This window comes from Bos grunniens, chromosome 1 (genome assembly GCF_055505025.1).
Source record: "Bos grunniens cultivar Pamir isolate PY7600 chromosome 1, Bosgru_T2T1.0, whole genome shotgun sequence".
Lineage (NCBI taxonomy): Eukaryota > Metazoa > Chordata > Mammalia > Artiodactyla > Bovidae > Bos > Bos grunniens.
In genome coordinates, this window is record NC_141165.1 from 39,100,998 (window position 1) to 39,113,686 (window position 12,689).

Consider the following 12,689-nt stretch of genomic DNA (forward strand, 5'->3'; position numbering starts at 1 on the left):
AACAAAATAAACTCAAGGAAATTTGTGACACACAAAGGAGACTTCCAATGGGTGAAATATATGTAGACTTTGTAATTACATATATTGATTATTCCCTACTCACAGAGCTGTTCTGAGAAATGACATGTTACCATTCTGGCTTTGAGACTTAAGAGCTATTATACTGAAGTCTAAACATGCAACAGCAAATCCTAAAAAATACACACACTCGTAATCCAAAATGTTTTAATAAACATTTAGATAGTTACGGATGGAAAGGCATATCCCAGAGTCAAGAAACTGGTCATATAGGAGAGTAGAATAGTGACTGCATCTGCAGAAAATATCTTCATATACAAACTACAAAAAAATAATTGTTCCATAAAACAAACAAGGCAGAGGACTGGGTAAGGGTGTGGAATGTTCAAACAAGAAAAGGAAGAGGCTCATTAGATGCTCTGTGGGGAAAAAAAAAAAAGGTGAGTCCCAGATTCAAAAGGAAGACTGCTCCCAACTCATTCTGGCCCCCAAAAGCAAAGAACATCAGAAAGAATAACAAAGCACAGAGACTGCGGACAAGGGGTTTTTGATCAGTCACCAAGTCTTGTCTGACTCTTCATGACCCCATGGACTGCAGCATGTCAGGCCTCCCTGTCCCCCACCATCTCCTGGAGTTTGCCCAAATTCATGTCCATTGCATCAGTGATGCCATCCAACTATCTCACCCTCTGTCGTCCTCTTCTTCTCTGGAGAAGGGAACGGCAAACCACCCCAGTATATTTGCCATGAGAACCCCATAAAGTGTAATTAAAAAAAGGGGAGTTTGATACAAATAAGAAAAAGAGACTAACACATGCTTTGTCGTTTTGCTTGGGATAAGAATAGTGGATATAGAGGAAGAATAAAAGTTGCCCTAAGAAGACACAAGGATATTATTTCAATTTTGGCTGGAGTCAGCCCTGCTTATCTTCACCCAATGTGGACAAATAAGAAGCCTCACAGAGCTATTTTTATTGTATAAGCTTGGCAGGCATGATGCTTTTAACCTGATGACATATGCTACAATTTGATGTAACATGTAAAGTTTCCTCTTATTTGTGAGGTTGTTAACATGAAAGCTTCATTAATCAAGTTATCACTATAACTAAAAATTATCTGAGTATAGTTTGCTTATAGCTACTTTGCAAGTGCATAACATGTTTTTTCCATGTTCTTAAGATAATTAAGAACTGATTACAGTATGCCTGCATCCATTGTTTATAAATGTCGAATGGCAGTGTGTCTCTTAGATGCTTTGATAATAGGGAAAAAAATTAATCCTTGATAAACTACAATATATTCACACAAATTTGAGTACTATTTAAGCTTATTAGCATGGCAACTTAAACTTAAACAACAAGGTAAGTACTTAGTATATTCACAGCCAAATAAAATACATGAACTGCCTAAAAAATGTTGCCTTTAAAAAATTCATATTCACTTCCCACTATTCTGTGGCTATTAACATCATGGTGTGCTTTAAAGTCAAAAACATTAAATTGTCTAGAAATACTATGAATAGTAATAGAATTACACTGTGAACTTTAAGTTTAGATCAATAAGGAGGAAAACAATAAACTAGTCAGGAAAAGCATCAAAAAAATATAGTCATTTATATACACAGAGGATTTGAACAGTATAGATTCACTTTCAGTTGATTCAATCCTATTTACACATTTACGACACAAACTACATCTTAACTCAAGAAACTGACCATATTTAGCACCGAGAAAGAAACTTCACTTAGCCTGTGATCATGACCTCAGTATCTTGACATAGGAAAAGAAATTTTATGAAATCTCTATGCATTTATCACTATCAACTTAAAAAATTGTTTTGAAAAATAACTACTGCGTATCATCAATTCACAAGTGATTCAGGAGGAAGAAAACAAATTGGGACTACTTGATATTGCGCACGACTCTCCTACAGTGGTTTGTTTTCATCTCCTCCAAGGCTTGTTCCAACTGCTGAACCAAGTGCAGCAGGGTGGCTGGGTCTGTCTGCAGAACTTGGGTGTTGTGATCTCCATTCTGATTAAGGTGGAGCTTTATAGTCACTGATGGTTTAATCTGTTGCCTGAGGCTTCTGCTTGCAAGCTTAATTTTAAATGGAATAAAAGCATAATGACTATTTAACAATCATGCTGAACATATGAATAATGACATTATACCATACACAAAAATTGAATTTCAGATAAATCACAGACTTCAAAATGAACAGTAAACTTCAAAATCTTTGGGGGAAAAAAAAAAACTACAATGTATAGGTAGTCATACAGTATGCAAGGATTTCTTAAACATGATATAAAAACAAAAATCATAAATAAAAACTGATAAACTGAAATGAATTAAAATTATTAAAATTTCTTGGAAAGATATCTAAAAATAGTGGGAAAAAAACAAGCCACAACCTGAGAAAAGATACTTTGTAACACATAAAACCAAAAAAAAGTATCAAGAATGTATGAAGAAGTGTTCTGATTTAATAAAACCCCCACAAAACCAAGAAAATTGTACAGAAGATCTATGAAAGCACTTTGCAAAAGTAATAAAAATAGATAAACACAGGAAATACATTCAACTTTATTAGAAAATGGCCAATAAAATCATGCTGTTTTATCAGACTGGCAAGAATTAGAAACCTGCCCATAAGGAGCACTGTGAAGTGATGGTAATGAAAACTCATCCACTGCTGGTGAGAGTGATGAGAGAATTACTTTGGAAAACAGATAAATTACCAGCAATTCCACTCCTAGGTACATATCGTAAACTCTTACACATATACACATATTCATAACAGTATTTGTTTCCAAGAGCCAAAAGCTAGACATATCTCAAATATTCTTTACCAACAGAATGGATAAATTGAGAATATTCATACCATGAAATGCTTACTAAATGACGGGGAAAAGAAGTAAACTATAGCAACCTGAACTGTCATCAATAAATCTAAAAAGAAAATGTTTAATCAAAAAAGCAAGTTGCATATGCCTTCAAGGAGCCTGCTGCTGCTGCTGCTGCTGCTGCTAAGTTGCTTCAGTCGTGTCCGACTCTGTGCGATGCCATAGACGGCAGCCCACCAGGCTCCCCCGTCCCTGGGATTCTCCAGGCAAGAATTCTGGAGTGGGTTGCCATTTCCTCCTCCAATGCATGAAAGTGAAAAGTGAAAGTGAAGTCGCTTAGCCGTGTCTGACTTCTAGCGACCCCATGGACTGCAGCCCACCAGGCTCCTCCGTCCATGGGATTTTCCAGGCAAGAGTACTGGAGTGGGGTGCCATTGCCTTCTCCTTCAAGGAGCCTATAATCTGCTTTATACCTTCTCCTGTGTTAATATATATTCAAGCACTCAACACACTGGGATACAATTGCTAAGCTTGTCTAGCTGAATTTCTGTAACCTATTCGGACCACTCAAATCAGAAGAATCTACTATTACAGCGGTTTACAAACGTTATTACACATTAGAATTACCTGGGTGACAAGGGAGCTTTAAAAAATCCTGATGCCCAGGTAAAACTCTGTACCAATAAATCAGAACCTCTGGGGCAGAACACAAATATCAGAATTTTTTTAAAGCTCCCTAAATCATTTCAATGTGCAGTCAAGTTTGGGAACTAGGGGGCTATCCCACATATTCATTTGTTCACTCTCAGATTCATGTGGGCCTTTACAACTTATGCTGTCTCCTCTCTCAATAATATTACCCTGGTTTTCTCCATTCATTTCTTTTTCTGAAATTTACCCTTCTTTTATTGATGCTTTTCTGGAACATGCCAGTGTACACTGAACTACATGAGATACAGCTTTTCTGAAATACTCAGAAGTACCTTATTTATACAATTATATTCTTTTTTCCTCTCCAGAACCTTATTTCACAACTATCTTTAATTACTAGTTATTTTGAGACATCTAATATGACTAAACAAATAATATCTTTTCTAGCTGAGAAAGTATCTTACAATTCTGGTTCCCAAAGCATTCAGCACAGTCCTAATCAGTGATTGGATGGCATTCAATAAACACTTCTTAACTAGCTTATCTGTCACTGTTTGAGAAAGGGCTGCATGCAATGTCTGAAAATTCCTTTTTGGTTGTGTACGTGGCTTTAAAAACAACCCAATCTCATAAAAAGAAGGCAGACATAGAAGAATATTTATTGAATCATTTCATGAATAGAAAGTTAAAGAACAGAAAAAAATAATCTGTGCATTAAGAGTCAGGATGCTGGTTACCTTTGAAAAGAAGGATGGGGAAGTAACTTGTAAGGCAAGAAGGATGCTTCTGAAGTGCTGATCATGGGTGCTGGTTTCATAGGTGTTTTTACCACATGATAATTCATTGGGCTATATACTGACCTGTGTACTTTTCTATAAATGTGTTTTATTTAGACAGAAAAAAGGTTTTCTAAAAGTTAAGCACCACTTTAAAAATATAGATAACCATCTGCTTTTCCAAAATAACCTATTTCTTACAAAGTTCACAAATTAAACCAATGTGAACATATTAAAAATATAAGAAAATGGGGAATTCCCTGACGGTCCAGTGGTTAGAACCCACCACTCTCACTGCCAAGAGCCTGGGTTCAATCCTTGGTTGGGGAACTAAAAAATCCCACAAGTCTTGTGGTGTGGTTAGAAAAAAAAAAAAAAAAAAAGAAAATGAACTATTTGTGAAATGGTCTAAAAACAGACATTAAAAAACTGAAGTTTCAAACCAGAATTTGGTTAAGGTGGTAAAGAATACAATAAGTGTGAAGACATAGCCTAAAATAAATCTTATATTCTATGTCAGATTTTTTTTAAAAAGTCATACCTGTACATCCAGTCGCCATTCAAGGCTGTGGTAACTGGGAAGGTCTGGTGCCAATTCACTCAGGATAGTTCTGATCTCCTTTCTGTTGTCTAGATAAAGCTGAAGCAACAATTTGTTCAATTCTTCAGGAAATCCCAGAATAAAAACAGAGTCTTGGAAATCCAGTTCAGAAATCTAAAAATGAATCAAGTTTATCAAAATTTATGTGTCTAATAAATGCTGAAATACTGGATATACACAAAAAAAAATGAATTCTATTCTGTCTAGTAAAAGAAACAACACTCCTTAGTAAAAGGCAACCCCTGTCCACTATTCCGAGTTTTTGATACATGAAAATAAAAATAAGCAACAAAAGCAAAAACAAACTAATGGGACAACTTCGGATAAAAGTCTTCTGCACAGCATAGGAAAGCATCAACAAAATGAAAAGGCAACCTACTGAATGAAAGAAAAATCTGCAAATCACCTATCTAATACACAATAGCAAAATAAATAAGTAAATAAACCCATAAACAATCTGATTAAAACATGGGCAGAAGATCTGAATTCACATTTTCCAAAGAACACATATAGAAGGCCAACAGGCACATGAAAAGATGCTCAACGTCACTCATCACCAGGGAAATGTAAATCAAAATGATGAGATATCACTTCACATCCACTGGAATGGAGAGTATCAAAATGACAAGAAACAAGCGTTGGTAAGGCTGTGGAGAAAAGGGAACTCCTGTACACTGTTGGCAGGAACATAAACTGGGGTAGTCACTATGTAAAACAGTATGGAGGGTCTTCAAAAAATTAAAAATAGAACTACCGTATGATCTAGTGATTCTACTTCTGCATATTTATCCAAAAAAAGCAAAAACACAAATTCAAACAGACATATGCACCCCCATGTTCCTGAAGCATCTATTTACAATGGATAAAACATGGAAACAAACTAAGTATCCACTGAACGATGAATGCATAGGGAAGTTGTGGCACACATACACAGTGGAATATTACCCAGCCATAAAGAAATGGAATCTTGCCGTTTGCAACAACATGGATGGAACTTGAGGGCATTATGCTAAGTGAATTAAGTCAGACAGAAAAAGAAATACTGTACAATCTCTCTTACATGTCAAGTCTAAGACAAACAAAAAACAAAAAAAGCCCCTCAAACTCACAGATACAGAGAACAGACTGGTGGTTGCCAGAGGCAGGGGGTAGGTGGAAGAAAACGGTTTAGGTAAATCTTAGTGCGATATTCAGATGCTGACTGGACACAGGAAAGTCATGTATTTGGTCAGCAAAGGGAGTGGGAGAGAAGGACATGGAGTCACAGATTTTGGCTATCCAATGGAACAACATTATTAGGGACCAAGCAACCCTAACATTGGCAATGACTCTCAGTAGGAAAAAAGGAAACTGCCAACAGCAGGCTTGCTTTTACTCCCTTATTGGATGCCCAACATGAGGAGGGATAAACAGGCGGAGAAAAAGTAGAGGAAGCACAATTTTTTTGTCTCTCTTCCCTTAATTGTATTTACCTCAGCCACTTTAATACTCTACTTTCCTTGTTCTTTTCCAGTCTCTGCATGCCACCCTTTTTGGGAGGGGATGTCACTGTCATTAGACTTGTTTCTATTTGTAATAGCATAGGCTTAGGTTATCTTGTCCCTTCAGCAAGTATCTCCTGAGATCCTACTATGGGATAGGTCCCATGCTAGGCATACAGAACTGAATAAATCAAATGGGCTCATTGCTGGTGAGGAGGGCTTATAGTCTTTTGGGCCAGGTGGGTTAGGTTTGTTGACCAATCACATCAGGTAGTCTGTCAGAAGATTCAACTCGACTAAATCGAAGAGCAAGAGGCTAGAGATCGATTTCGAGGAGAGCAGCCAGGAAAGCTCTGAAGAGGGCCAGAAAAGATCACCTCGGGAAGCAAAAATGAGTTCCCCATATCAACTAATGGAACACAGATTTATGTGACAGAGCATTTGCTGTCAAATACCTCTAAGTTTAACATTTTAGGGAGTCTGACAAAAGGAATCTATAAAACATATTTTTATGTAGTTAACCACTCAAATAATCTAATTATTTTACCCTAATTATTAGGGTGAAACACCATAACTCAATAAGCCACACTCTGTCTTTCATCACTTCCAGCGTGACGATTTGCTATCAAAATGTTAAGCCTTTAGGGTAGTTTCCCAAATTTACCTGATCTTAAGAATCATTTAAAGCACCTTGAAAATATATTCTCAAGCCCATCTTCTGGAAAACCTGATTCAACAGGTTTGAGACAGAAACCAGGAATTTGGTTTAAAACGGTCACACAACATTCTCACTAAAAGGTAAGTCTGAGAAACAGGAGAATGGACAATATGTAAATTAAGCCCTGTGTGTGTGTGTGTGTGTGTGTGTGTGTGTGTGAACTCACTTCAGTCCTGCTTGATTCTTTGCGACCCTTTGGACTGTAGCCCACCAGGCTCCTCTGTCCATGGGATTCTCCAGGCAAGAAAACTGGAGTAGATTGCCATGCCCTCCGCCAGGGGATCCTCCTGACCCAGGGATTGAACCTGAGTTTCTTATGTCTCCTGCATTGGCAGGTGGGTTCTTTACCACTAGCACCATCTGGGAAATCCCATGTAGCCAGTTGTAATTTTTCAAATATTTTTTCTATTAAGAGCACAGAGAAACAACCACTGGTACAAGATTCCCAGCCAGTATTAAAAAGGGAAAAATGTGGGAAAAAAGGAAAAAAATACTTTACTAAAATACAAAAAGAACTGCTAAAATGCCCAGTTTGCTCAATTCTCCAACAAGCTGCTGCTGCTGCTAAGTCACTTCAGTCATGTCCGACTCTGTGGGACCCCACAGACAGCAGCCCACCAGACTCCTCCATCCCTGGGATTCTCCAGGCAAGAACACTGGAGTGGGCTGCCATTTCCTGCTCCAATGCATGAAAGTGAAAAGTGAAAGTGAAGTCACTCAGTCGTGTCCAACTCGCAGTGACCCCATGGACTGACCCCACCAGGCTCCTCTGTCCATGGGACTCTCCAGGCAAGAGTACTGGAGTGGGGTGCCATTGCCTTCTCCACTCCAATAAGCTAGATACTACTAATACACAAAAATTTAAATCATTTCATTCTCCCTCTTCTTAGGATACACATAGTAACATGTGGAATTACAGGCAATTCTAATTTATACTAACAAGAGGTATTCATGCCAGCAGGTCACATTATAGTCAGATTATGTATGCATGGCTTCACTCAATCAATTATAAATCAGTAACAACATTACTGAAATGAGAAGATCCTAGCAGGACTGATATATAGAGTATATGCACTGGTTATAACAAACACCCTCTTCCAACAACACAAGAGAAGACTCTACACATGGACATCACCAGATGGTCAACACCGAAATCAGATTGATTATATTCTTTGCAGCCAAAGATGGAGAAGCTCTATACAGTCAACAAAAACAAGACAGGGAGCTGACTGTGGCCCTGATCATGAACTCCTTATTGCCATATTCAGACTTAAACTGAAGAAAGTAGGGAAAACCACTAGACCATTCAAGTATGACCTAAATCAAATCCCTTATGATTCTACAGTGGAAGTGAGAAATAGATTTAAGGGCCTAGATCTGATAGATAGAGTGCCTGATGAACTATGGAATGAGGTTCGTGACGTTGTACAGGAGACAGGGATCAAGACCATCCCCATGGAAAAGAAATGCAAGAAAGCAAAATGGCTGTCTGGGGAGGCCTTACAAATAGCTGTGAAAAGAAGAGAAGCGAAAAGCAAAGCAGAAAAGGAAAGATATAAGCATCTGAATGCAGAGTTCCAAAGAATAGCAAGAAGAGATAAGAAAGCCTTCTTCAGTGATCAGTGCAAAGATATAAAGGAAAACAACAGAATGGGAAAGACTAGAGACCTCTTCAAGAAAATTAGAGATACCAAGGGAACATTTCATGCAAAGATGCACTCAATAAAGGACAGAAATGGTATGGACCTAACAGAAGCAGAAGATATTAAGAAGAGGTGGCAAGAATACACAGAAGAACTGTACAAAAAAGATCTTCACAACCCAGATAATCACAATGGTGTGATCACTGACCTAGAGCCAGACATCCTGGAATGTGAAGTCAAGTGGGCCTTAGAAAGCATTACTACGAACAAAGCTAGTGGAGGTGATGGAATTCCAGTTGAGCTCTTTCAAATCCTGAAAGATGATGCTGTGAAAGTGCTGCACTCAATGTGCCAGCAAATTTGGAAAACTCAGCAGTGGCCACAGGACTGGAAAAGGTCAGTTTTCATTCCAATCCCAAAGAAAGGCAATGCCAAAGAATGCTCAAACTACCGCACAATTGCACTCATCTCACATGCTAGTAAAATAATGCTCAAAATTCTCCACGCCAGGCTTCAGCAATACGTGAACCGTGAACTTCCTGATGTTCAAGCTGGTTTTAGAAAAGGCAGAGGAACCAGAGATCAAATTGCCAACATCCGCTGGATCATGTAAAAAGCAAGAGAGTTCCAGAAAAACATCTATTTCTGCTTTATTGACTATGCCAAAGACTTGGACTGTGTGGATCACAATAAACTGTGGAAAATTCTTAAAGAGATGGGAATACCAGACCACCTGATCTGCCTCTTGAGAAACCTATATGCAGGTCAGGAAGCAACAGTTAGAACTGGACATGGAACAACAGACTGGTTCCAAATAGGAAAAGGAGTACATCAAGGCTGTATATTGTCACCCTGCTTATTTAACTTCTATGCAGAGTACATCATGAGAAACGCTGGACTGGAAGAAACACAAGCTGGAATCAAGATTGCTGGGAGAAATATCAATAACCTCAGATATGCAGATGACACCACCCTTATGGCAGAAAGTGAAGAGGAACTCAAAAGCCTCTTGATGAAAGTGAAAGTGGAGAGTGAAAAAGTTGGCTTAAAGCTCAACATTCAGAAAACAAAGATCATGGCATCCGGTCCCATCACTACATGGGAAATAGATGGGGAACAGTGTCAGACTTTATTTTTCTGGGCTCCAAAATCACTGCAGATGGTGATTGCAGCCATGAAATTAAAAGACGCTTACTCCTTGGAAGGAAAGTTATGACCAACCTAGATAGCATATTGAAAAGCAGAGACATTACTTTGCCAACAAAGGTCCGTCTAGTCAAGGCTATGGTTTTTCCTGTGGTCATGTATGGATGTGAGAGTTGGACTGTGAAGAAGGCTGAGCGCCGAAGAATTGATGCTTTTGAACTGTGGTGTTGGAGAAGACTCTTGAGAGTCCCTTGGACTGCAAGGAGATCCAACCAGTCCATTCTGAAGGAGATCAGCCCTGGGCTTTCTTTGGAAGGAATGATGCTAAAGCTGAAACTCCACTACTTTGGCCACCTCATGCAAGGAGTTGACTCATTGGAAAAGATTCTGATGCTGGGAGGGCTTGGGGTCAGGAGGAGAAGGGGACGACAGAGGATGAGATGGCTGGATGGCATCACTGACTCGATGGACGTGAGTCTGAGTGAACTCCGGGAGTTGGTGATGGACAGGGAGGCCTGGCCTGCTGTGATTCATGGGGTCACAAAGAGTCGGACACCACTGAGCGACTGAACTGAACTGAAACCTCCTTAAGGTCCTGGTAATACAAAACTACCCACAAAAGCCCTTACCATGAGCTTCGAACTTTCAGTGAGGAGGTATATTAATCCTTCCACACCATGTTGGACAGTGTCACTACTCACACTGAGTTTTCCTGAAAAAGAGTAAATATTATCCATTACTCCATGTTTTCACACACTGCAATAAAAAATAATTTTGGTAATAACCTCCTGTTCATTCGCCATTCCCAGGCAAATGCCTTCAGTTATTTCCCACCATGTAATCTTCTTTACAAAACACAGATGCGTGGAGACAATACCAGGTGTACTATCTCTCTCCTGAGCGCGCAGCTACTTCCAGCCTAACAGAAGACACAATATCGAAAACCTCCCCATGTCCATTGGGGGAAAAATAGTTCAGTAAAAGCAGATGTCTGAGCAACGAACAACAGCCAAACAGTTGCGTATTTATGGTTCACCGAACTATTCCACACACTTGGATGCATATAACCATCATAGTGTATCTGGCAGATGGTGTTATGTCCATTACACGCCAAAAACCACAAGCTTTAAAAAAAACTCAGTATTTAGAGCACGGGCAGGATCTGCGCCCTGACTTAAGACCCCTTCTGCTTTTATTATGCCACAACGGGGGAGGGGGGGGGGGGGATAAAAAACCCTTGTCCCAAGAACCCCGTCCTCTCCAGGGAGATAGAGAACGGCCCACACTTCCCCGAGAAGATTGCACCGCTGTGCCTCCCCGTTTCTTACTGGCAGCGCCTTCGTAGATCTTGGGGTTCGAGCCACGCCTCAGGAACTCCACCGCAATTCGCCCAAACTCCGCGACCACTGCAACGGAAGCCAGGAGACCCTGAGCGCCAGGCGCTCCCCCGATCCCCTCCCCAGACCGCAGGGAACCACCCTCCGCCGCCGCGCGCCCTGACCCGCGCTGTCCACTTTCGGCAGGAAGGCCAGGTGCTCCTTATGCTCCTCCGACAGGTCCAGCAGCATCTTCCCTGGGTAGCCAATTTCACTGTGCAGCGCCAACCCCACCCTCGCGACTTCCGGGGCCTGAGTCCAAGCGTAAAGAGGCTCCGGCGCTTCAGCGCCCGGAGGTTTGGGTTCCGGCTGAAAGCCGTCCTACACTCAAATGCCTTCCTAGGAGCAGACTGGGAGCAGGAGATCTTTCAGTTTGTAAATCAGATGTCGCCTGCGGGGCTCAGAATGCCTTGATCTGAGGAAGATGAAAATAAGTTTAAAATTCGACTCGCCCCCTTGCGGAGCTTACATTAATAATGTTGCTGCTGCTGCTGCTAAGTCGCTTCAGTCGTGTCCGACTCTGTGCGACCCCAGAGACGGCAGCCCACGAGATTCCCCTGTCCCTGGGATTCTCCAGGCAAGAACACTGGAGTGGGTTGCCATTTCCTTCTCCCGTGCATGAAAGGGAAAAGTGGAAGTGAAGTCGCTCAGTCGTGTCCGACTCTTAGCGACCCCATGGACTGCAGCCTACCAGGCTCCTCTGTCCATGGGATTTTCCAGGCAAGAGTACTGGAGTGGGGTGCCATTGCCTTCTCCGTACATTAATAATGTTAGTAGCTAACATTTATGAAGCACTATGTCAAGAACTGTTCTTAGGTTTATTAACTTGTTTAGAGCTCACAAGAACCTTATGAGGTAGGTACCCTTACTGTCCCCGATAGAGATAAGTAAACTGAGACAGGTCAAGCAACTGAAAGTAACTTTTTTTAGAGCTAAGTAGTTTGCACAGAGCTTCTGTATATATTATCTTACTTGATTTATCTCAATAACCATGCCATCGTTTGTACCGACAGGCCATTTGTACGGCGCTGGTCATCATTTGTGCATGAAGAATCCAAAGCTCCAGACACTGTGTTATCAGCCAGTGATAGAGCTGGAAGAAGGTCAGAGCCCTTGACCACCTGCTCCGAAATACATCATTCTGCACAGCATCCTGAAAGATGGAGGTTTGTAACAAGTTCCGTGAGTGATTATAAATTAGGACAAAGATGAGGAGGAAGACAATGACCCATGCTTGTCTTTATTTTTTATGTGTTAAGGGCAGTGGGAGAATTTGGTTCCTTTACTAACTCATTCTTCTCACCTGCTGCGATTCAAATATAAGAGACTATTAAACAGCTTATTAATAAGAATATGACTCCTTAATTCTCACTCATAGTGAAGGAAAGGTTTGGGGAAAAGACAAATTTCACATCTATGGTTGTTATATCTAGG

General features: G+C 40.4%; 1 protein-coding gene across 1 annotated transcript; it reads right to left on the reverse strand.

Moving 5' to 3' along the window:
- Nucleotides 1–211: 211 nt before the first annotated feature.
- Nucleotides 212–11,473, reverse strand: COMMD2 (COMM domain containing 2). The gene is made up of 5 exons (XM_086388487.1): nucleotides 11,381–11,473; nucleotides 11,208–11,285; nucleotides 10,509–10,591; nucleotides 4,832–5,005; nucleotides 212–2,117 (listed from the first exon to the last, which is right to left on the reverse strand). The coding sequence occupies exons 1-5, from the start codon at nucleotides 11,445–11,447 to the stop codon at nucleotides 1,920–1,922; spliced, it is 600 nt and encodes a 199-aa protein (XP_086244613.1). The 5' UTR covers nucleotides 11,448–11,473; the 3' UTR covers nucleotides 212–1,919.
- Between the last annotated feature and the right edge of the window lie 1,216 nt (nucleotides 11,474–12,689).